We start from the raw sequence: 24549 nt of genomic DNA on the forward strand, positions 1-24549 counted from the left end.
CATTCACCCCCTTTTTTAAGAAATTCCACTGCAATACCATCCAAACCTGCTGCCTTGGTGGTGTTCATCTTCTGCAAAGCTTTTACTACCTCTTCTCTGTTTACCAAGTCATTCTCCCTAACCGTCTCACTTTGCACACCACCTCGACCAAAACACCCTATATCTGCCACTCTGTCATCAAACACATTCAACAAACCTTCAAAATATTCACTCCATCTCCTTCTCACATCACCACTACTTGTTATCACCTCCCCATTAGCCCCCTTCACTGATGTTCCCATTTGTTCCCTTGTCTTACGCACTTTATATACCTCCTTCTAAAACATCTTTTTATTCACCCTAAAATTTAATGATACTCTCTCACCCCAACTTTCATATCCCCTCTTTTTTGCCTCTTGCACCTTTCTGTTGACCTCCTGCCTCTTTCTTTTATACATCTCTCAGTCATTTGCATTATTTCCCTGCAAAAATTGTCCAAATGCCTCTCTTTTCTCTTTCACTGATAATCTTACTTCTTCATCCCACCACTCACCACCCTTTCTAATCTGCCCACCTCCCATGCTTCTCATGCCACAAGCATCTTTTGCACAAGCCATCACTGCTTCCCTAAATACATCCCATTCCAACCCCACTCCCCTTACCTCCTTTGTTCTCACCTTTTTCCATTCTGTACTCTTCTGGTACTTCCTCACACAAGTCTCCTTCCCAAGCTCACTTACTCTCACCACTCTCTTCACCCCAATATTCTTTCTTCTTTTCTGAAACCCTCTACAAATCCTCACCTTCACCTCCACAAGATAATGATCAGACATCCCTCCAGTTGCACCTCTCAGCACATAACATCCAAAAGTCTCTTTCACGCGCCTATCAATTAACACGTAATCCAGTGACGCTCTCTGGCCATCTCTCCTACTTATATATGTATTCTTATGTATATCTCTCTTTTTAAACCAGGTATTCCCAATCACCAGTCCTTTCTCAGCACATAAATCTACAAGCTCTTCACCATTTCCATTTACAACACTGAGCACCCCATGTACACCAATTATTCCCTCAACTGCCACATTACTCACCTTTGCATTCAAATCACCCATCACTATATCCCGGTCTCGTGCATCAAAACTACTAACACACTCACTCAGCTGTTCCCAAAACACTTGCCTCTCATGATCTTTCTTCTCATGCCCAGGTGCATATGCACCAATAACCACCCATCTCTCTCCATCCACTTTCAGTTTTACCAATATCAATCTAGAGTTTACTTTCTTGCACTCTATCACATACTCCCACCATTCCTGTTTCAGGAGTAGTGCTACTCCTTCCTTTGCTCTTGTCCTCTCACTAACCCCTGACTTTACTCCGAAGACATTCCCAAACCACTCTTCCCCTTTACCCTTGAGCTTCGTTTCACTCAAAACCAAAACATCCAGGTTCCTTTCCTCAAACCTACTGCCTATCTCTCTTTTTTTCTCATCTTGGTTAGATCCACACACATTTAGACACCTCAATCTGAGCCTCCAAGGAGGATGAGCACTCCCCACGTGACTCCTTCTGTTTCCCCTTTTAGAAAGTTAAAATACAAGGAGGGGAGGCTTTCTAGCCCCCCACTCCTCTCCCCTTTAGTCGCCTTCTACGACACGTGAGGAATGCGTAGGAAGTATTCTTTCTCCCCTATCCCCAGGGATAGTATAGATAGTATAGATATGTAAATAAAGACAAATTGTAACCAGTTATAGCTAGTATGTAGAATTATTATTAGTGTTTATGATTTTTTTCATTTTTTAATGGTCCAGGCACATACAAAAGTCCACATCAAGACCAGGCCTAAATTGAAATATGAAAAGGGAAAAGAAAAGACAAGGAAAAGTATTTGTAAATTTTGGGGGAAGTGAAAAACCTGTCCTTTGAAATGTGCCAGGGCATAGTTATTGGGAATGATATGAAAAAGAGAGTTCCAAAGCTTCAACCTGTAGGGAAAGAAGTAGGTATCAAAATGGCCTACCCTCGAGTTGCTGATAGCTGCGCAGTAATCATGTGATGCATCAGCGTGCCAAGTATTGTCTGGTCTAGCTAGTGGTGTGGGCACACAAGCAGCCAGTTCTTGGGAGCAAAAACCTCAGTAATACCTATAGAAGAGGGAAAGTGAACCAACATTGTGGTGTAGGGCTAGAGGGTCAAGTTTGGAAGTTAGCCTGTGATAGTTTACCACTTTCAATTCTGTTTAGTAAGGATGCAGAACTAGAACTACCCCAGATGTGAGAGCATTACTCAATACAGGGACAAATCACTCCTTTGTATAAAAGGAGCAACTGTTTAGAAGAAAAGGAGTTTTGACATCTAAACAAGACACTAGATTTTTAGAGGCTGACTTAGTTATTCCTGTAATGTGGGGTTTCCAAGAAAGAGTGGATGTTATAGTAATATCAAGTATGTTCATTGAGTCAAGAGGTGTAATTACAGAACCGTCAAAGGAAAGACAAGAGTTATGACGAGTTTTCGATAGAGAGATGGGTAGAAACTGTGTCTTTGTGGTATTAAACTTAACAAGATTTTGTCTACCCCACTGAGATATCCTGTCCAGTCTGAGTTTATTGAGGGAGCTGTGTCTAGACGAGATGCAGATCAAGTGAGAGGAGGGAGCAGAATTGAAGGATGTGGATGAATGCAATATTGAGTCATCAGTGTACAAGTGCATTGGATTATTTGTGGAGGAGAGGAAATTGTTGAAAAAAGGAGAAAAAGTGTAGGGGACAGGACAGAACTTTAAGGAACACTGTTATTGATGGAGAAAAGGGGGATAGCTGATCCATCAACAACCACAAAGATATATCGGCTGGAGAGGAAGCTAGATGTGATGGAGCAGAGTGAGGGTGGGAAGCCAAAAGAAGATAGCTTAGAGATGAGACCAAGATATCACACCCTGTCAAAAACCTTACATATGACAAGCTCAACTGCTTGTAATTCCCCATAGGGTTTCAGAGATGATGACCAGACATTAGTAAGATATGAAAGAATACCAAGAGAGGATCTTGCCTTACCGAAGCCATACGGGTGATCAAAGAGAAGATTGTGATTTTCGAGATGTGTAAGGATATAGGAGTTGAGGAGGGGTTCAAAGGCTTTGGAAATGGTAGATGTCAAAGCAAGAGTACGATAGTTAAAAGGAACAGAACGATCACCATTCTTAGGGATGGGACGTATCAATGTATACTTCCAAGGTGAAGGAAAAGTTTTGTTTTTAAACAGAAACAGAATAGTTGAGTAAGCAGAGGTGCAAGTTCAGAGGCATATTTTTTCAGTACACAGGGACAGATGCCATCTGGACCATAAGCCTTGCTTGTGTTCAGAGAAAGAAGTGCTTTTTGGATAGCCCAAAAAGAGATTACAGGAAGGGGCATGGGATTAGTAAGAGGAGCATTAGGGGTTGAAGGAATGTTTGGGTCATCCAAGTTGGAGTTAGAGGAGAAACGGGAACCAAAGGGAATCGCTTTGTCTATGGGAAAGACAGCTATAGTACTGTTAGAATGGAAAGTGAAGGAATGGTAGAGTGACAAGTTGTTAGAGATGCACTTAGCTAAAGACAAGAAAGACGCATCACTGGATGACAAGGAAAGGTTATTGCACTTCTTTTGAATAAAAGAAATTCTTCGCCTCACAGATAACCTGTTTGCAGTGATTATGGGTAGTGATAAAAGCTGAATGGGGATCAGAGGAAAGAGTTTTCCCAATCCCTATATGCTTGATCCCTTGCCAGAATGGCCTCAGAACAGGAACAGCTGAACACTTCGATTGGATGAAGAGGTTATCTTGGGGGAAGAGGGGATGAATGTATCCATTCCTGGAAGAATAATCTCTGCTATGCAGTTGGTGGAGACAGTAGCATCACAACATGAGACAGCAATTTACCCAAAGAAAGTCAGAAAAGAAGTCATGTAAGTTTTTCCAGTCAGCTTAGTTTATGTGCCATTATTTATGCTTAGAAGTGGGAGGTGCTGTTAGAATACATACATTTATGAGAATGTGATCAGATGAATCAATTGGGGATGAGAATGTGTGCTTACAGCAGGAAGTACTAGAGGTGAAAAACAAATCCTGAATATTAGGAGAGTGGTCACAATGTGCTCTAAATCATTGAGAATGGAGAGCATGGGGCTTCTATCCCTCCACCATCCATATGGGAGGAATTCAACCATTTCCTGTGGTGAACGTTGAAAACCCCAAGGTAGAGGATCTCGACTTGTGGGTGAGGAGATTTCAAAGTCTCATGGTAGGAGTGTAAATAGTTATAGAAAAATCTTTTATTAACAGTCATTGTACATATGAAAAAAGCAATGATAGAAATAGTCCTTAATTAAAAGATTTGAGCATTTATGGGCCACTCACCATTAACTGCCACACCATGAGTTCACATTGCAGATGATGGTTAGGCCCCTGCTAGGGCCACCAAATGATGATATTCAAAGTTTTGTACATTATGATAACACGATAGTCTTATGAAGAAGAAAAATGCAGTAAAACAAATATGGTTGATATCACATGATCAGATAATCAAATTGTGTAATGTGCTTCTGTTTAAACCAGTGCATAAGGTTTTATTGTTTGCAAGTCTGCAAACCTGGCAAATTCCATTGAATTCCTCAAGATTTGCTTCTCTGCTTCTTTGAGGAAAGTAAAGTATATAAAATCCATCATAATTAAGTATGAATGTAGAAATCTCACCATAATATGAAAACTGAACACTGATGAAATTGTGAATGAGTTAACCTTACCCATGGAAAAGCAAATTCAGATACTGCATATTTTTATAGTATTTAGTGAGAAATAACAGTTGTGGATCATACAGTTCTTAGTGAGAAATATCAGATCTTGTAACCACGTTGTGTCCTCAAGCTCTTGATATGACTTTTCCTTTAAATTCCAAAAACACTTCAACTTGCTGAATCTGTTCAGAGCACCCTATTACTACATTACTATTTGATGGTCAATTTACCTAACAGAAATATGAAGCATTAGGTAGTTTATTCTCATGATCAATAAAACAAAGTTGGTTGATGAAACCCTCATTTTTGTGTATTTTTTGTATATAATGAATTACCTTTCCTTGTTTAGCAAGGTGGCAATTTGAACAAATGATCATTGGCCTTATTTGCATGCATTCAGTCTCCAGCTGTTGTGTATAATGTATTTTTATGAATATTCAATTATAGGTGATTATTTCTAGTTCAGCAAATGAAAATAATCGCCGTCACTATTTTTTACCACATTATCATATTTGAAAAGTTTCCCTGTGAAATGGTTATTATGAATGAGAGTAAACATAAAAAAAGTTTGAGATGTTTGAGCACTTTTAAGAAACTAATGAAATTGATTTTTTTTCTTTTCTTCTTTTCTTTCATACTATTCGCCATTTCCCGCGTTAGCAAGGTAGCGTTAAGAACAGAGGACTGGGCCTCTGAGGGAATATCCTCACCTAGCCTCATTCTCTGTTCCTTCTTTTGGAAAATTTAAAAAAAAAAAAAAAAAAAAAAAAAAAAAAAACGAGAGGGGAGGATTCTTTTATATATTATGTTTTTAAAATCAGTACCACAAATTGTCTTCTAGATCTACTAAAGCCAACCTCTCATTTTTTATTTTCTCATCAACAGAGAAGCATATCCTGAGTACCTGTATACTTTTTGAGTACAAAACTAAAGGCCAAGGAAATTTTCAACTCATTTTACAGCTTAGTTATAAATCGACACTCATTCTTGTCTGATATCTCTCTTGTATGTTACAAAATTGAAATGTGATTTGCTTAAGTTTCTTTTAATGTGGGTCAAGTATTGCTTCTACTTTTAAGATATTTTTCTTGATTACTTTTCCTTCTGCATAAAGTCTTTTGATATAAACAACATTCCACAAATGATAAAACTCATTTCCATTATTTCAGCATCTGTTTATTAAACTGTGAAAACTCTGTATTTATTGCTGAGGAATGATTTCAAATATGCTGGTTTGATTTTGTTGAAGTTTGATAACAGAAAATAAGTGGTGGAAATTTATTTGTCTTTGGTGCATGGTGACTTTTTTTGTTATTTTTCTTGATTTGTGTGAGTGTTGGATTACAGATTAGACAAACAGACCCTCCATTTTTTTAGTTGACATATTCCCAAGTTGGTTGAAAATTTTGGTTTTCCACATATGTTTAAAATCACAAGTAATTGAGGTGTTGCATCCCATTAGTTTCTGAAAAATCAAAGCAAGGCTTTTTAATACAATACAGGAGCAGGGGACTAGAAACCCTCCCCTCCTTGAGTTTTAACTTTCTAAATGGGCAAACAGAAGAAGGAGTCACGCAGGGAGTGCTCAGCCTACTTGAAGGCTCAGATTGGGGTGTTTAAATGTGTGTGGATGTAACCAAGATGAGAAAAAAGGAGAGAAAGGTAGTATGCTTGAGGAAAGGGACCTGGATGTTTTGGCTCTGAGTGAAACGAAGCTCAAGAGTAAAGGAGAAGAGTGGTTTGGGAATGTCTTCGGAGTAAAGTCAGGGGTTAGTGAGAGGACAAGAGCAAGGGAAGGAGTAGCACTACTCCTGAAACAGGAGTGGTGGGAGTATGTGATAGAGTGTAAGATATGGGTAAAACTGAAAGTGGATGGAGAGAGTTGGGTGATTATTGGTGCATATGCACCTGGGCATGAGAAGAAAGATCATGAGAGGCATGTGTTTTGGGAGCAGCTAAGTGAGTGTGTTAGTAGTTTTGATGCACGAGACTGGGATTTAGTGATGGGTGATTTGAATGCAAAGGTGAGTAATGTGGCAGTTGAGGGAATAATTGATGTACATGGGGTGTTCAGTGCTGTAAATGGAAATGGTGAAGAGCTGGTAGATTTATGTGCTGAAAAAGGACTGGTGATTGAGAATACCTGGTTGTAAAAAGAGAGATATACATAAGTATACATATGTAAGTAGGAGAGATGGCCAGAGAGCGTTATTGGATTATGTGTTAATTGATAGGTGCGCAAAAGAGACACTTTTGGGTGTTAATGTGCTGAGATGTGCAACTGGAGGGATATCTGATCATTATCTTGTGGAGGAGAAGGTGAAGATTTGTAGAAGTTTTCAGAAAAGAAGAGAGAATGTTGGGGTGAAGAGAGTGGTGAGAGTAAGTGAGCTTGAGAAGGAGACTTGTGTGAGGAAGTACCAGAAGAGACTGAGTACAGAATGGAAAAAGGTGAGAATAAAGGATGTAAGGGGAGTTGCGGAGGAATGGTATGTATTCAGAGAAGCAGTGATGGCTTGTGCAAAAGATGCTTGTGGCATGAAAAGCATGGGAGGTGGGCAAATTAGAAAGGGTAGTGAGTGGTAGGATGAAGAAGTAAGATTATTAGTGAAAGAGAAGAGAGAGCCATTTGGATGATTTTTGCAGGGAAATAATGCAAATGAGTGGGAGATGTATAAAAGAAAGAGGCAGGAGGTCAAGAGAAAGGTGCAAGAGGCAAAAAAGAGGGCAAATGAGAGTTGGGGTGAAAGAGTATCATTAAATTTTAGGGAGCATAAAAAGATGTTTTGGAAGGAGGAAAATAAAGTGCGTAAGACAAGGGAACAAATGGGAACATCGGTGAAGGGGGCTAATAGGGAGGTGATAACAAGTAGTGGTGATGTGTGAAGGAGATGGAGTGAGTATTTTGAAGGTTTGTTGAATGTGTTTGATGATAGAGTGGCCGATATAGGGTGTTTTAGTCAAGGTGGTGTGCAAAGTGAGAGGCTTAGGGAGAATGATTTGGTAAACAGAGAAGAGGTAGTAAAAGTTTTGCGGAAGATGAAAGCCGGCAAGGCAGCAGGTTTAGATGGTATTGCAGTGGAATTTCTTAAAAAAGGGGGTGACTGTATTGTGGACTGGTTGATAAGGTTATTTAATGTATGTGTGTCTCATGGTGAGGTGCCTGAGGACTGGCGGAAAGCTTGCATAGTGCCATTGTACAAAGGCAAAGGGGATAAGAGTAAGTGCTCAAATTACAGAGGTATAAGTTTGTTGAGTATTCCTAGGAAATTATATGGGAGGGTATTGGTTGAGAGGGTGAAGGCATGTACAGAGCATCAGATTGGGGAAGAGCAGTGTGGCTTCAAAAGTGGTTGAGGATGTGTGGATCAGGTGTTTGCTTTGAAAAATGTTTGTGAGAAATACTTAGAAAAGCAAATGGATTTGTATGTAGCATTTATGGATCTGGAGAAGGCATATAATAAGAGTTGATAGAGATGCTCTGTGGAAGGTATTAAGAATATATGGTGTGGGATTTAAGTTGTTAGAAGCAGTGAAAAGTTTTTATTGAGGATGTAAGGTACGTGTACGTGTAGAAAGAGAGGAAAGTGATTGGTTCTCAGTGAATGTTGGTTTGCGGTAGAGGTGCGTGATGTCTCCGTGGTTGTTTAATGTGTTTATGGATGGGGTTGTTAGGGAGGTGAATGCAAGTGTCTTGGAAGGAGGGGCAAGTATGCAGTCTGTTGTGGATGAGAGAGCTTGGAAAGTGAGCCAGTTGTTGTTTGCTGATGATACAGCGCTGGTGGCTCATTCGGGTGAGAAACTGCAGGAGCGAGTGACTGGGTTTGGTAAAGTGTGTGAAAGAAGAAAGCTGAGAGTAAATGTGAATAAGAGGAAGGTTATTAGGTACAGTAGGGTTGAGGGACGAGTCAATTGGGAGGTAAGTTTGAGTGGAGAAAAACTGGAGGAAGTGAAGTGTTTTAGATATCTGGGAGTGGATTTGGCAGCGGATGGAATCATGGAAGCGGAAGTGAATCATAGGGTGGGGGAGGGTGCGAAAGTTCTGAGAGTGTTGAAAAATGTGTGGAAGTCTAGAACGTTATCTTGGAAAGCAAAAATGGGTATGTTTGAAGGAATAGTAGTTCCAACAATGTTATATGGTTGAAAGGTGTGGGCTATAGATAGAGTTGTGCAGAGGAGCGTGGATGTGCTGGAATTGAGATGTGTAGTAATAAAAAGAATGTGGTTGAGAGAGCAGAAAAGGGTGTTTTGAAATGGTTTGGTCATATGGAGAGAATGAATGAGGAAAGATTGACAAAGTGGATGTATGTGTCAGAGTTGGAGGGAACGAGGAGAAACCAAATTGGTTTGACAGATGGAGCGAAAAAGATTTTGAGTGATTGGGGTCTGAACATGCAGGAGGGTGAAAGGCATGCAGGGAATAGAGTGAATTGGAACGATGTGGTATAACGGGGTTGACATGCTGTCAATGGATTGAACCAGGGCATGTGAAGCATCTGGGGCAAACCATGGAAAGTTTTGTGGGGCCTGGATGTGGAAAGGGAGCTGTGGTTTCGGTGCATTATACATGACAGGTAGAGACTGAGTGTGAACAAATGTGGCCTTTGTTGTCTTTTCCGAGCTCTACCTCTCGCACATGCGGGGGAGGGGGGTTTTCATTTCATGTGTGGCAGGGTGGTGACAGGAATGAGTAAGGGCAGACAGTATGAACTATGTACATGTATATATATGTATATACCTGTGTGGGTATATATATGTATACGTTGAGATATATATGGACTGTGTTTGGACGTGAATGTATATATATGTGTATGTGGGTGGGTTGGGCCATTCTTTCGTTTTTTTCCTTGCGCTACCTTCCTAACACGGGAGACAGCGACAAAGTATAATAAATGAATAACTACTTGCATTTAATGTTGCCCCATTATATAAGTGCTTCTCAACAAAGTGTTATCTTTATCCTCCTAGTTCCTGAATTATAGATTATCATTAAATGTAATAGATATTATTTTGATCTGTGAAACTCAGCACAGGCAGAATATTGTGATAGAGTGTAAAAAAGTAAACTCTAGATTGATATGGGTAAAACTGAAGGATGGAGAGACATGGGTGATTATTGGTGCATATCCACCTGGGCATGAGAAGAAAGATCATGAGAGACAAGTGTTTTGGGAGCAGCTGAGTGAGTGTGTTAGCAGTTTTGATGCATGAGACTGGGTTATAGTGATGGGTGATTTGAATGCAAAGGTGAGTAATCTGGCAGTTGAGGGAATAATTGATGTACATGGGGTGTTCAGTGTTGTAAATGGAAATGGTGAAGAGCTTATAGATTTATGTGCTGAAAAAGGAAAGGTGATTGGGAATACCTGGTTTAAAAAGGGAGATATACATAAGTATACATATGTATATGTAGGCATATGATAGAGTTGATAAAGATGCTCTGTGGAAGGTATTAAGAATATATAGTGTGGGAGGTAAGTTGTTAGAAGCAGTGAAAAGTTTTTATCGAGGATGTAAGGCATGTGTACGTGTAGGAAGAGAGGAAAGTGATTGGTTCTCAGTGAATGTATTTTTGCGGCAGGGGTGTGTGATGTCTCCATGGTTGTTTAATTTGTTTATGGATGGGGTTGTTAGGGAGGTGAATGCAAGAGTTTTGGAAAGAGGGGCAAGTATGAAGTCTGTTGTGGATGAGAGAGCTTGGGGAGTGACTCAGTTGTTGTTCGCTGATGACACAGTGCTGGTGGCTGATTCATGTGAGAAACTGTAGAAGCTGGTGACTGAGTTTGGTAAAGTGTGTGAAAGAAGAAAGTTAAGAGTAAATGTGAATAAGAGCAAGGTTATTAGGTACAGTAGGGTTGAGGGTCAATTCAAATGGGATGTAAGTTTGAATGGAGAAAAACTGGAGGAAGTAAAGTGTTTTAGATATCTGGGGGTGGATCTGGCAGCAGATGGAACCATTGAAGTGGAAGTGAATCATAGGGTGGGGAAGGGGCGAAAATCCTGGGAGCCTTGAAGAATGTGTGGAAGTCGAGAACATTATCTCAGAAAGCAAAAATGGGTATGTTTGAAGGAATAGTGGTTCCAGCAATGTTGTATGGTTGCGAGGCGTGGGCTATGGATAGAGTTGTGCGCAGGAGGGTGGATGTGCTGGAAATGAAATGTTTGAGGACAATGTGTGGTGTGAGGTGGTTTGATCGAGTAAGTAATGTAAGGGTAAGAGAGATGTGTGGAAATAAAAAGAGCGTGGTTGAGAGAGCAGAAGAGGGTGTTTTGAAATGGTTTAGGCACATGGAGAGAATGAGTGAGGAAAGATTGACCAAGAGGATATATGTGTCGGAGGTGGAGGGAACGAGGAGAAGTGGGAGACCAAATTGGAGGTGGAAAGATGGAGTGAAAAAGATTTTGTGTGATCGGGGCCTGAACATGCAGGAGGATGAAAGGCGGGCAAGGAATAGAGTGAATTGGATCGATGTGGTATACCGGGGTTGACGAGCTGTCAGTGGATTGAATCAGGGCATGTGAAGCGTCTGGGGTAAACCATGGAACGTTGTGTGGGGCCTGGATGTGGAAAGGGAGCTGTGGTTTCGGGCATTATTACATGACAGCTAGAGACTGAGTGTGAACAAATGGGGCCTTTGTTGTCTTTTCCTAGTGCTACCTCGCACGCATGAGGGGGGAGGGGGATGGTATTCCATGTGTGGCGAGGTGGCGATGGGAATGAATAAAGGCAGACAGTGTGAATTGTGTGCATGGGTATATATGTATGTGTCTGTGTGTGTATATATATGTGTACATTGAGATGTATAGGTATGTATATTTGCGTGTGTGGACGTGTATGTATATACATTGTGTATGGGGGTGGGTTGGGCCATTTCTTTCGTCTGTTTCCTTGCGCTACCTTGCAAACGCGGGAAACAGCGACAAAGCAAAAAAAAAAAAAAAAAATTTAACTAGGAGAGATAGCCAGAGAGTGTTATTGGATTACGTGTTAATTGATAGGCGTGCAAAAGAGAGACTTTTGGATGTTATTGTGCTGAGATGTGCAACTGGAGGGATGTCTGATCATTATCTTGTGGAGGCGAAGGTGAAGATTTGTAGAAGTTTTCAGAAAAGAAGAGAGAATATTGGGGTGAAGAGTGGTGAGAGTAAGTGAGCTTGGGAAGGAGACTTATGTGAGGAATTACCAGGAAAGACTGAGTACAGAATGGAGAAAGGTGAGAGCAAAGGACGTAAGGGGAGTGTGGGATGAATGGGTTGTATTAAGGGAAGCAGTGATGGCTTTTGCAAAAGATGCATGTGGCATGAGAAGCGTGGGAGGTGGGCAGATTAGAAAGGGTAGTGAGTGGTGGGATGAAGAAGTAAGATTATTAGTGAAAGAGAAGAGAGGTATTTGGATGATTTTTGCAGAGAAATAATGCAAATGAGTGGGAGATGTATAAAAGAAAGAGGCAGGAGGTCAAGAGGCAAAAAAGAGGGCACATGAGAGTTGGGTTGAGAGAGTATCATTAAATTTTAGGGAGAATAAAAAGATGTTTTGGAAGGAGGTAAATAAAGTGCGTAAGACAAGGGAACAAATGGGAACATCAGTGAAGGGGGCTAATGGGGAGGTGATAACAAGTAGGGTGATGTGGGGAGATGGAGTGAGTATTTTGAAGGTTTGTTGAATGTGTTTGATGATAGAGTGGCAGATATAGGGTGTTTTGGTTGAGGTGGTGTGCAAAGTGAGAGTGTTAGGGAGAATGATTTGGTAAACAGCGAAGAGGTAGTAAAAGTTTTGCGGAAGATGAAAGCCGGCAAGGCAGCGGGTTTAGATGGTATTGCAGTGGAATTTCTTAAAAAGGGGGTGACTGTACTGGTTGGTAAGGTTATTTAATGTGTGTATGACTCATGGTGAGGTGCCTGAGGACTGGCAGAATGCTTGCATAGTGCCATTGTACAAAGGCAAAGGGGATAAGAGTGAGTGTTCAAATTACACAGGTATAAGTTTGTTGAGTATTCCTGGGAAATTATATCAGAGGGTATTGATTGAGAGGGTGAAGGCATGTACAGAGCATCAGAATGGGGAAGAGCAGTGTGGTTTCAGATGTGATAGAGGATGTGTGGATCAGGTGTTTGCTTTGAAAAATGTATGTGAGAAATATTTAGAAAAGGAGATGGATTTGTATTTAGCATTTATGGATCTGGAGAAGGCATATGATAGAGTTGATAGAGATGCTCTGTGGAAGGTATTAAGAGTATATGGTGTGGGAGGTAAGTTGTTAGGAGCAGTGAAAAGTTTTTATCGAGGATGTAAGGCATGTTTACGAGTAGGAAGAGAGGAAAGTGATTGGTTCTCAGTGAATGTTGGTTTGCTGCAGGGGTGCGTGATGTCTCCATGGTTGTTTAATTTGTTTATGGATGGGGTTTTTAGGGAGGTAGATACAAGAGTTTTGGAAAGGGGCAAGTATGCAGTCTGTTGTGAATGAGAGAGCTTGAGAAGTGAGTCAGTTGTTGTTCGCTGATGATACAGCGCTGGTGGCTGATTTGGGTGAGAAACTGCAGAAGCTGGTGACTGATTTTGGTAAAGTTTGCGAAAGAAGAAAGCTGAGAGTAAATGTGAATAAGAGCAAGGTTATTAGGTACAGTAGGGTTGAGGGGCAAGTCAATTGTGAGTTAAGTTTGAATGGAGAAAAACTGGAGGAAGTGAAGTGTTTTAGATATCTGGGAGTGGATTTGGCAGCAGATGGAACCATGGAAGCGGAAGTGAATCATAGGGTGGGGGAGGGGGCGAAAGTTCTGGGAGCCTTGAAGAATGTGTGGAAGTCGAGAACATTATCTCGGAAAGCAAAAATGGGTATGTTTGAAGGAATAGTGGTTCCAACAATGTTGTATGGTTGCGAGGCGTGGGCTATGGATAGAGTTGTGCGCAGGAGGGTGGATGTGCTGGAAATGAGATGTTTGAGGACAATATGTGGTGTGAGATGGTTTGATCGAGTAAGTAATAATACGGTAAGAGAGATGTGTGGTAATAAAAAGAGTGTGGTTGAGAGAGCAGAAGAGGGTGTTTTGAAATGGTTTGGTCACATGGAGAGAATGAGTGAAGAAAGATTGACCAAGAGGATATATTTGTCAGAGGTGGAGGGAACGAGAAGTGGGAGACCAAATTGGAGGTGGAAAGATGGAGTGAAAAAGATTTTGAGTGACTGGGGCGTGAACATGCAGGAGGGTGAAAGGCGTGCAAGCAATAGAGTGAATTGGAGCGATGTGGTATACCGCGGTCGACGTGCTGTCAATGGATTGAACCAGGGCATGTGAAGCATGTAGGGTAAACCATGGAAAGTTGTGTGGGGCCTGGATGTGGAAAGGGAGCTGTGGTTTCGGTGCATTATTACATGACAGCTAGAGACTGAGTGTGAACGAATGGGGCCTTTGTTGTCTTCTTAGCACTACCTCACACACATGAGGGGTTGTTATTTCATGTGTGGCGAGGTGGCGATGGGAATGAATAAAGGCAGACAGTATGAATTATGTACATTTGTATATATGTATATGTCCGTGTGTATATATATATATATGTATACGTTGAGATGTATAGGTATGTATATTTGTGTGTGTGGACTTGTATGTATATACATGTGTATGTGAATGGGTTGGGCCATTCTTTCGTCTGTTTCCTTGTGCTACCTCGCTAATGCGGGAGACAGTGACAAAGCAAAATGAATAAATAATAAATATCTTAAGCAATGTTATCAAAGTTTCAATCATCTTAATATATTGACATCAGACTGTAGCCAAATTATGTTGTCAGAGTAGCTAGATGAATGGTAAAAGGAAATACCTGGAAATTTGAAAACGAGGTTTAAATACAAATCAAGTATGATTAGCTACACATGGTTTGTGTGGTATGATAGATTCATATAAGTTTAGGAAAAATTATAATCTGGAAAAAAGACAAAACTTCATTCATCAAGGTTGATAACCCCGATTTTGTTTATTGTGCAGGGCTGATTAGCTCGCCTCACCCCCTTGTTCTTCATATAGCCTCTTTTAGTAGCCCAAAGCTAAATGCAGCTCACAAGTAGTATTAGCATGTACCCCCCTCCCCCTTTCTAGTCGTTGCATATAAAGCTTTTGATCCAATTTTTACATTGAATAATTAGAATTAGATTATACACCTAAACATGAAAAATTATATCCTTACAGGAGTGTGTTGCAGATTGGTGTAGGAGCAGCATTATAAAGTCCTGGGTAGGTCGTGCTCCCATTCCATACAGCTCTTATCACTCAACCCTCTCTCTCCTCAAAGGATCTTCAACCTCTCTGTCACCTAAAGCTGATGCACCCCTATCCAAACCTGATCAGGTAAGCTTATGAGAAAAATATGACGAAAGACTATTGCTTAGTAAATACTGCTCACCATCATTCTTATGAATAATAGGTTTTGAGTTACATATGGGTAATTCAGTTGTCTTGAAGGTCCTGGCTGCTAATGATTTGTTCTTTAACTCATAAATGTCTCGCTAAATTTTCTTTTCCAGCTATCAGAATTCATGTTTTTCAGTGAGTTTAAGAAGTGTTTTATTCTTATATTCTCAAAGATATATATAACAATGAAGAAAGTTACTTCAGAAGTATAAGTCCTCGACTGCTTTCACACTAATAATGTGTTAATGTTTCAATACAACATGCTAGAAAGTGTGGGAGTGTGGCCTGAGTGTCAAGTGAGTTGCCACAGTGCATGTTTTATTGTTTTCTTTACCTACAGCAGAAAAGTGTAATGGATTTTGTCTTATATAATAAACTAAAGGGGAGGTGATAACAAGTAGTGGTGATGTGAGGAGATGGAGTGAGTATTTTGAAGGTTTGTTGGATGTGTTTGATGATAGAGTGGCAGATATAGGGTGTTTTGGTCGAGGTGGTATGCAAAGTAAGAGGGTTAGGGAAAATGATTTCGTAAACAGAGAAGAGGTAGTAAAAGCTTTGCAGAATATGAAAGCCGGGAAAGCAACGGGTTTGGATGGTATTGCAGTAGAATTTATTAAAAAAGGGGGTGACTGTATTGTTGACTGGTTGGTAAGGTTATTTACTGTATGTATGTCTCATGGTGAGGTGCCTGATGATTGGTGGAATGCTTTCATAGTGCCATTGTACAAAGGCAAAGGGGATAAAAGTGAGTGCTCAAATTACAGAGGTATAAGTTTGTTGAGTATTCCTGGTAAATTATATGGGAGGGTATTGATTGAGAGGGTGAAGGCATGTACAGAGCATCAGATTGGGGAAGAGCAGTGTGGTTTCAGAAGTGGTAGAGGATGTGTGGATCAGGTGTTTGCTTTGAAGAATGTATGTGAGAAATACTTAGAAAAGCAAAGGATTTGTATGTAGCATTTATGGATCTTGAGAAGGCATATGATAGAGTTGATAGAGATACTCTGTGGAAGGTATTAAGAATATATTGTGTAGGAGGCAAGTTGTTAGAAGCAGTGAAAAGTTTTTATCGAGGATGTAAGGCATGTGTACGTGTAGGAAGAGAGGAAAGTGATTGGTTCTCTGTGAATATAGGTTTGCGGCAGAGGTGTGTAATGTCTCCATGGTTGTTTAATTTGTTTATGGATGGGGTTGTTAGGGAGGTGAATGCAAGAGTTTTGGAAAGAGGGGCAAGTATGCAGTCTGTTGTGGATGAGAGAGCTTGGGAAGTGAGTCAGTTGTTGTTTGCTGATGATACAGTGCTGGTGGCTGATTCATGTGAGAAACTACAGAAGCTGGTGTCTGAGTTTGGTAAGTTGTTGTTTGCTGATGATACAGTGCTGGTGGCTGATTCATGTGAGAAACTACAGAAGCTGGTGTCTGAGTTTGGTAAAGTTTGTGAAAGAAGAAAGCTGAGAGTAAATGCAAATAAGAGTAAGGTTATTAGGTACAGTAGGGTTGAGTGACAAGTCAATTGGGAGGTAAGTTTGAATGGAGAAAAACTGGAGGAAGTGAAGTGTTTTAGATATCTGGGAGTGGATTTGGCAGCGGATGGAACCATGGAAGCAGAAGTGAATCATAGGGTGGGGGAGGGGGCGAAAATTCTGGGAGCGTTGAAAAATGTTTGGAAGTCGAGAACATTATCTCGGAAAGCAAAAATGGGTATGTTTGAAGGAATAGTGGTTCCAACAATGTAATATGGTTGCGAGGCATGGGCTATGGATAGAGTTGTGCGAAGGAGGGTGGATGTGCTGGAAATGAGATGTTTGAGGACAATATGTGGTGTGAGATGGTTTGATCAAGTAAGTGATAATAAGGTAAGAGAGATGGGTGGTAATAAAAAGAGTGTGGTTGAAAGAGCATAAGAGGGTGTTTTGAAATGGTTTGGTCACATGGAGAGAATGAGCGAAGAAAGATTGACCAAGAGGATATATGTGTCAGAGGTGGAGGGAACAAGAAGTGAGAGACCAAATTGGAGGTGGAAAGATGGAGTGAAAAAGATTTTGAGTGATCGGGGCCTGAACATGCAGGAGGGTGAAAGGCATGGAAGGAATAGAGTGAATTGGAACGATGTGGTATACTGGGGTCGACGTGCTGTCATTGGATTGAACCAGGGCATGTGAAGCGTCTGGAGTAAACCATGGAAAGTTGTGTGGGGCCTGGATGTGGAAAGGGCGCTGTGGTTTCGGTGCATTATTACATGACAGCTAGAGACTGATTGTGAACGAATGTGGCCTTTGTTGTCTTTCCTAGCGCTACCTCGCACACATGAGGGGTTGTTATTTCATGTGTGGCGAGGTGGCGATGGGAATGAATAAAGGCAGACAGTATGAATTATGTACATTTGTATATATGTATATGTCCGTGTGTATATATATATATATGTATACGTTGAGATGTATAGGTATGTATATTTGTGTGTGTGGACTTGTATGTATATACATGTGTATGTGAATGGGTTGGGCCATTCTTTCGTCTGTTTCCTTGTGCTACCTCGCTAATGCGGGAGACAGTGACAAAGCAAAATGAATAAATAATAAATATCTTAAGCAATGTTATCAAAGTTTCAATCATCTTAATATATTGACATCAGACTGTAGCCAAATTATGTTGTCAGAGTAGCTAGATGAATGGTAAAAGGAAATACCTGGAAATTTGAAAACGAGGTTTGAATACAAATCAAGTATGATTAGCTACACATGGTTTGTGTGGTATGATAGATTCATATAAGTTTAGGAAAAATTATAATCTGGAAAAAAGACAAAACTTCATTCATCAAGGTTGATAACCCCGATTTTGTTTATTGTGCAGGGCTGATTAGCTCGCCTCACCCCCTTGTTCTTCATATAGCCTCTTTTAGTAGCCCAAAGCTAAATGCAGCTCACAAGTAGTATTAGCATGTACCCCCCTCCCCCTTTCTAGTCGTTGCATATAAAGCTTTTGATCCAATTTTTACATTGAATAATTAGAATTAGATTATACACCTAAACATGAAAAATTATATCCTTACAGGAGTGTGTTGCAGATTGGTGTAGGAGCAGCATTATAAAGTCCTGGGTAGGTCGTGCTCCCATTCCATACAGCTCTTATCACTCAACCCTCTCTCTCCTCAAAGGATCTTCAACCTCTCTGTCACCTAAAGCTGATGCACCCCTATCCAAACCTGATCAGGTAAGCTTATGAGAAAAATATGACGAAAGACTATTGCTTAGTAAATACTGCTCACCATCATTCTTATGAATAATAGGTTTTGAGTTACATATGGGTAATTCAGTTGTCTTGAAGGTCCTGGCTGCTAATGATTTGTTCTTTAACTCATAAATGTCTCGCTAAATTTTCTTTTCCAGCTATCAGAATTCATGTTTTTCAGTGAGTTTAAGAAGTGTTTTATTCTTATATTCTCAAAGATATATATAACAATGAAGAAAGTTACTTCAGAAGTATAAGTCCTCGACTGCTTTCACACTAATAATGTGTTAATGTTTCAATACAACATGCTAGAAAGTGTGGGAGTGTGGCCTGAGTGTCAAGTGAGTTGCCACAGTGCATGTTTTATTGTTTTCTTTACCTACAGCAGAAAAGTGTAATGGATTTTGTCTTATATAATAAACTAAAGGGGAGGTGATAACAAGTAGTGGTGATGTGAGGAGATGGAGTGAGTATTTTGAAGGTTTGTTGGATGTGTTTGATGATAGAGTGGCAGATATAGGGTGTTTTGGTCGAGGTGGTATGCAAAGTAAGAGGGTTAGGGAAAATGATTTCGTAAACAGAGAAGAGGTAGTAAAAGCTTTGCAGAATATGAAAGCCGGGAAAGCAACGGGTTTGGATGGTATTGCAGTAGAATTTATTAAAAAAAGGGGGTGACTGTATTGTTGACTGGTTGGTAAGGTTATTTACTGTATGTATGTCTCATGGTGAGGTGCCTGATGATTGGTGGAATGCTTTCATAGTGCCATTGTACAAAGGCAAAGGGGATAAAAGTGAGTGCTCAAATTACAGAGGTATAAGTTTGTTGAGTATTCCTGGTAAATTATATGGGAGGGTATTGATTGAGAGGGTGAAGGCATGTACAGAGCATCAGATTGGGGAAGAGCAGTGTGGTTTCAGAAGTGGTAGAGGATGTGTGGATCAGGTGTTTGCTTTGAAGAATGTATGTGAGAAATACTTAGAAAAGCAAAGGATTTGTATGTAGCATTTATGGATCTTGAGAAGGCATATGATAGAGTTGATAGAGATACTCTGTGGAAGGTATTAAGAATATATTGTGTAGGAGGCAAGTTGTTAGAAGCAGTGAAAAGTTTTTATCGAGGATGTAAGGCATGTGTACGTGTAGGAAGAGAGGAAAGTGATTGGTTCTCTGTGAATATAGGTTTGCGGCAGAGGTGTGTAATGTCTCCATGGTTGTTTAATTTGTTTATGGATGGGGTTGTTAGGGAGGTGAATGCAAGAGTTTTGGAAAGAGGGGCAAGTATGCAGTCTGTTGTGGATGAGAGAGCTTGGGAAGTGAGTCAGTTGTTGTTTGCTGATGATACAGTGCTGGTGGCTGATTCATGTGAGAAACTACAGAAGCTGGTGTCTGAGTTTGGTAAGTTGTTGTTTGCTGATGATACAGTGCTGGTGGCTGATTCATGTGAGAAACTACAGAAGCTGGTGTCTGAGTTTGGTAAAGTTTGTGAAAGAAGAAAGCTGAGAGTAAATGCAAATAAGAGTAAGGTTATTAGGTACAGTAGGGTTGAGTGACAAGTCAATTGGGAGGTAAGTTTGAATGGAGAAAAACTGGAGGAAGTGAAGTGTTTTAGATATCTGGGAGTGGATTTGGCAGCGGATGGAACCATGGAAGCAGAAGTGAATCATAGGGTGGGGGAGGGGGCGAAAATTCTGGGAGCGTTGAAAAATGTTTGGAAGTCGAGAACATTATCTCGGAAAGCAAAAATGGGTATGTTTGAAGGAATAGTGGTTCCAACAATGTAATATGGTTGCGAGGCATGGGCTATGGATAGAGTTGTGCGAAGGAGGGTGGATGTGCTGGAAATGAGATGTTTGAGGACAATATGTGGTGTGAGATGGTTTGATCAAGTAAGTGATAATAAGGTAAGAGAGATGGGTGGTAATAAAAAGAGTGTGGTTGAAAGAGCATAAGAGGGTGTTTTGAAATGGTTTGGTCACATGGAGAGAATGAGCGAAGAAAGATTGACCAAGAGGATATATGTGTCAGAGGTGGAGGGAACAAGAAGTGAGAGACCAAATTGGAGGTGGAAAGATGGAGTGAAAAAGATTTTGAGTGATCGGGGCCTGAACATGCAGGAGGGTGAAAGGCATGGAAGGAATAGAGTGAATTGGAACGATGTGGTATACTGGGGTCGACGTGCTGTCATTGGATTGAACCAGGGCATGTGAAGCGTCTGGAGTAAACCATGGAAAGTTGTGTGGGGCCTGGATGTGGAAAGGGCGCTGTGGTTTCGGTGCATTATTACATGACAGCTAGAGACTGATTGTGAACGAATGTGGCCTTTGTTGTCTTTTCCTAGCGCTACCTCGCGCACATGAGGGGGGAGGGGGTTATTATTTCATGTGTGGTGGAGTGGTGATGGGAATGAATAAAGGCAGACTATGAATTATGTAGATGTGTATCCCTGGGGATAGGGGAGAAAGAATACTTCCCACGTATTCCCTGTGTGTCGTAGAAGGCGACTAAAAGGGAAGGGAGCGGGGGGCTGGAAATCCTCCCCTCTCGTTTTTTTTTTTTTATTTTTTTTTATTTTCCAAAAGAAGGAACAGAGAAGGGGGCCAAGTAAGGACATTCCCTCAAAGGCTCAGTCCTCTGTTCTTAACGCTACCTCGCTATCGCGGGAAATGACGGATAATATGAAAGAAAGAAATGTCTGTGTATGTATAGATATGTTTACATTGAGATGTATAGGTATGTATATGTGTGTGTGTGTGTCTGTGTGTGTGGACGTGTATGTATATACATGTGTATATGGGTGGGTTGGGCCATTTCTTTCGTCTGTTTCCTTGTGCTACCTCGCTAACGTGGGAGACAGCGACAAAGCAAAATAAATAGAATAGATGAATATAATAAAGCCTTATCTGAATTTGAGTTCACCAGTTATGGAGACTTTTACCGTGACTACCCTCTTGAGAAAGCTCCTGAAGGAAACAGACATTAGAGATATAGACAGATAGATTATTGTAGTCATTGTGAATCATTATGATTTTTTCAGAACAGTTTATGAAATTACCAGCCACACCAGTCAGATAAAGTGCTGTCAAGGTCAGGCAGGTGTTGCCAACCTGCTTCCACCTTTGCTGTTAAACCTTCTACCTTATCTTCATCAAATTAAGCTTAATTGTTGGAAGAGGCAGCATATGTACAATTATTTTTCACGTTATCCAAAAACAGATCGCTGTCAGATGATTCAGGATTATTTGCATAGTGATCTAAAACTAACTAAAAGCTAAGTAATGAAAGGGTAAGAGAGATGTATGGTGATAAAAAGAGTGTGGTTGAGAGAGCAGAAGAGGATGTATTGAAATGGTATTGACATATGGAGAGAATAAGTGGGGAAATGTTGACAAAGAGAATATATGTGTCAGAGGTGGAGGGAACAAGGAGAAACAGGAGACCAAGTTGGAGATGGAGGGATGGAGTGAAAAAGATTTTAAGCGATTGGGTTCTAAACACGCAGGACGATGAGAGGCATGCAAGGAATAGAGTGAATTGGAACAATGTGATATACCAGGGTCAATGTGCTGTCAGTGGACTGAACCAGGGCATGTGAAACATCTGGGGCAAACCATTGAAAGGTCTGTGTGGCCTGGATGTGGATAGGGAGTTGTGGTTTTGGTGCATTACAGAAGACAGCTAGAGACTGAGTGTGAATGAATGTGGCCTTTTTGTCTTGTTTTTTTGGTGCTACCCCATTGTTGCAGAGGGTGGCGATGGTGTTTCCAGTGTGGCAGAGTGACGCTTGGAATGGATGAAGGCGTGCAGGTATGAATATTTACTTGTGTATATATGTATATGTCTATGTATGTGTATGTATGGAGTGAGTATTTTCAAGGATTGTTAAATGTTTGATAATAGAGTAGGAGATGTAGGGTGTTTAGGTTGGGGTGGTATGTGAATTTAGTGAGTCAGGGAGAGTGGTTTGGTGAAAAGATAAGAGTTGGTGTGTGATGAAAATAGAAGAGGTGATGAAAGCCTGGCAGAAGATGAAATCTGACAAGACAGAGGGATTGGATGGTATTGTGGTTGAATTTTTTATTATTGATTGGTTGGTAAGGATATTCATTGTGTGTGGATCATGGTGAAGTTCCTGAGGATTGGTGGAATGCATGTACTGTGCCATTGTAGAAATGCAAAGGGGTAAAGGTGAGTATTCATACTACCAAGGCATAAGTTTGTTGTGTATACCTGGAAAATTGTATGGGAGGGTATTGATTGAGAGGGTAAAGGCATGTACTGGGCATCAGATTGGGGAGGAGCATTGTAGTTTCAGAAGTGGTAGAGGATGTATGGATCAGGTGTTTTCGTTGAACAGTGTGTATGAGAAATACTTATGAAAACAGATGGATTCATTTGTGGCATTTATGGAGAAGGTACGTGATAGGGTTGAGAGATATGCATTGTGAAATATATGGTGTAGGAGGTAAGCTGCTAGAAGCAGTGAGAAGTTTTAATCAAAGGTGTAAGGCATATATACAAATAGGTAGAGAGGAGAGTGATTGCTTCCGTGTGAATGTCGTTCTATGGCAGAGGTGTGTGACATCACCATAGTTTTTAAGTTGTTTATGGATGAGGTGGTTAGGGAAGTAAATGCAAGAGCTTTGGAGAGAGGGTCAAGTATGCAAGAACTTTGGAGAGAAGGGCAAGTATGCAGTCTCCTGGAGATGAGAAGGCCCGGGAAGTGAGTCAATTGTTGTTGACTGATCATACAGCTCTCGTAGATGATTCGAGTGAGAAACTGCAGAAGTTGGTGACTTGAGTTTGGAAAAGTGTGTGAAAGGAGAGAGTTGAGAGTAAGTGTGCATAAGAGCAAGGTTATTAGGTTCAGCAGGGTTGAGGGACAAGTTAGTTGGGATGTCAGTTTCATGGAGAAAAATTAGAAGAAATGAAATGTTTTGATATCTAGGAGTGGACTTGGCAGCAAATGGAACCATGCAGGCAGAAATGATTCATAGGGTGGGGTAGGGGGCAAAGGTTCTGGGAGCAACGAACAATGTTTGGAAAGAGAAAACATTATCTCAGAGAGCAAAAATGGGTATATTTCAAGGATTAGTAGTTCCAGTAGTAATATATGTTTGTGAGGCACAGGCTATAAACAGGGAGAGTGGATGTGGTGGAAATGAAAAGTTTTAGGTCAATATGTAGTGTAAGGTGGTTTGATTAAGTGATAAAAGGGTAAGAGAGATGTATGGTAACAAAATGAGTGTGGTTGAGAGAGCAGAAGAGGGTGTGTTGAAGTGGTTTGGACATATGGATAGAATATAGTGAGGAAAGGTCAACAAAGAGGATATACTTGTCTGAGGTGGAGGGAACTAGGAGACGCATAAGACCAAATTGAAGGTGGAAGGATGGGATGAAAATGATTTTGAGCAATCTTTGCCTGATCATACAGGAGGGTGAGAGGCATGCAAGAAATTGAGGAATTGGAACGAAGTGGTATAGCAGAATCGATGCACTGTAAATGGACTGAACCCAGGTATGTGAAGTGTCCAGGGTGAACCATGGAAAGTCTGTGGGGACTGAATATGGATAGGGATCTGTTGTTTTGTTGCATTACACATGACAGCTCGAGAATGAGTATCACTGGATGTGGCTTTCTCGTCTATTTCCTGGCACCACCTCGGTGACACGGGGAGCAGTGATAATGTTTACTGTAGGGCAGGTTGGCACCATGAATGGTTGAAGACAAACAAGTATGAATATGTATATATGTATATATTTATGTGTATCCCTGGGGATAGGGGAGAGAGAATACTTCCGATGTGTTCCTTGTGTGTCATAGAAGGCAACTAATAGGGGAGTGAGTGGTTGGCAGGAAATCCTCCTCTCATGTCTTTTACTTTTCAAAAAAAAAAGGAATAGAGAAGAGGGCCAAGTAAGGATATTCCCTCAAAGCTTCAGTCCTCTGTTCTTAACACTATCTCGCTAATGCGGGAAATGGCGAATTTGTATGAAGAAATGTATGTGTATATGTATTTTTATCAATTTATTTATTCATTTATTATACTTTGTCGCTGTCTCCTGCATTAGTGAGGTAGCGCAAGGAAACAGACGAAAGAATTGGCCAACCCATCCACATACACGTCCACAAACGCACATATACATACTTATTTCAGT

The 24549-nt window shown here is 40.7% G+C and overlaps 1 protein-coding gene across 1 annotated transcript in view; it reads left to right on the top strand.

Moving 5' to 3' along the window:
* Positions 1-24549, top strand: part of LOC139762766 (methionine--tRNA ligase, cytoplasmic-like) — a 121469-nt gene that overhangs the window by 79683 nt on the left and 17237 nt on the right. Inside the window, exon 6 of the mRNA XM_071687889.1 lies at positions 14943-15101. Within this exon, the coding sequence (XP_071543990.1) occupies positions 14943-15101 (159 nt within the window). The remainder of the gene's footprint in view (positions 1-14942; positions 15102-24549) is intronic.

The sequence above is a fragment of the Panulirus ornatus genome, chromosome 3, assembly GCF_036320965.1.
Source record: "Panulirus ornatus isolate Po-2019 chromosome 3, ASM3632096v1, whole genome shotgun sequence".
Classification (NCBI taxonomy): Eukaryota; Metazoa; Arthropoda; class Malacostraca; order Decapoda; family Palinuridae; genus Panulirus; species Panulirus ornatus.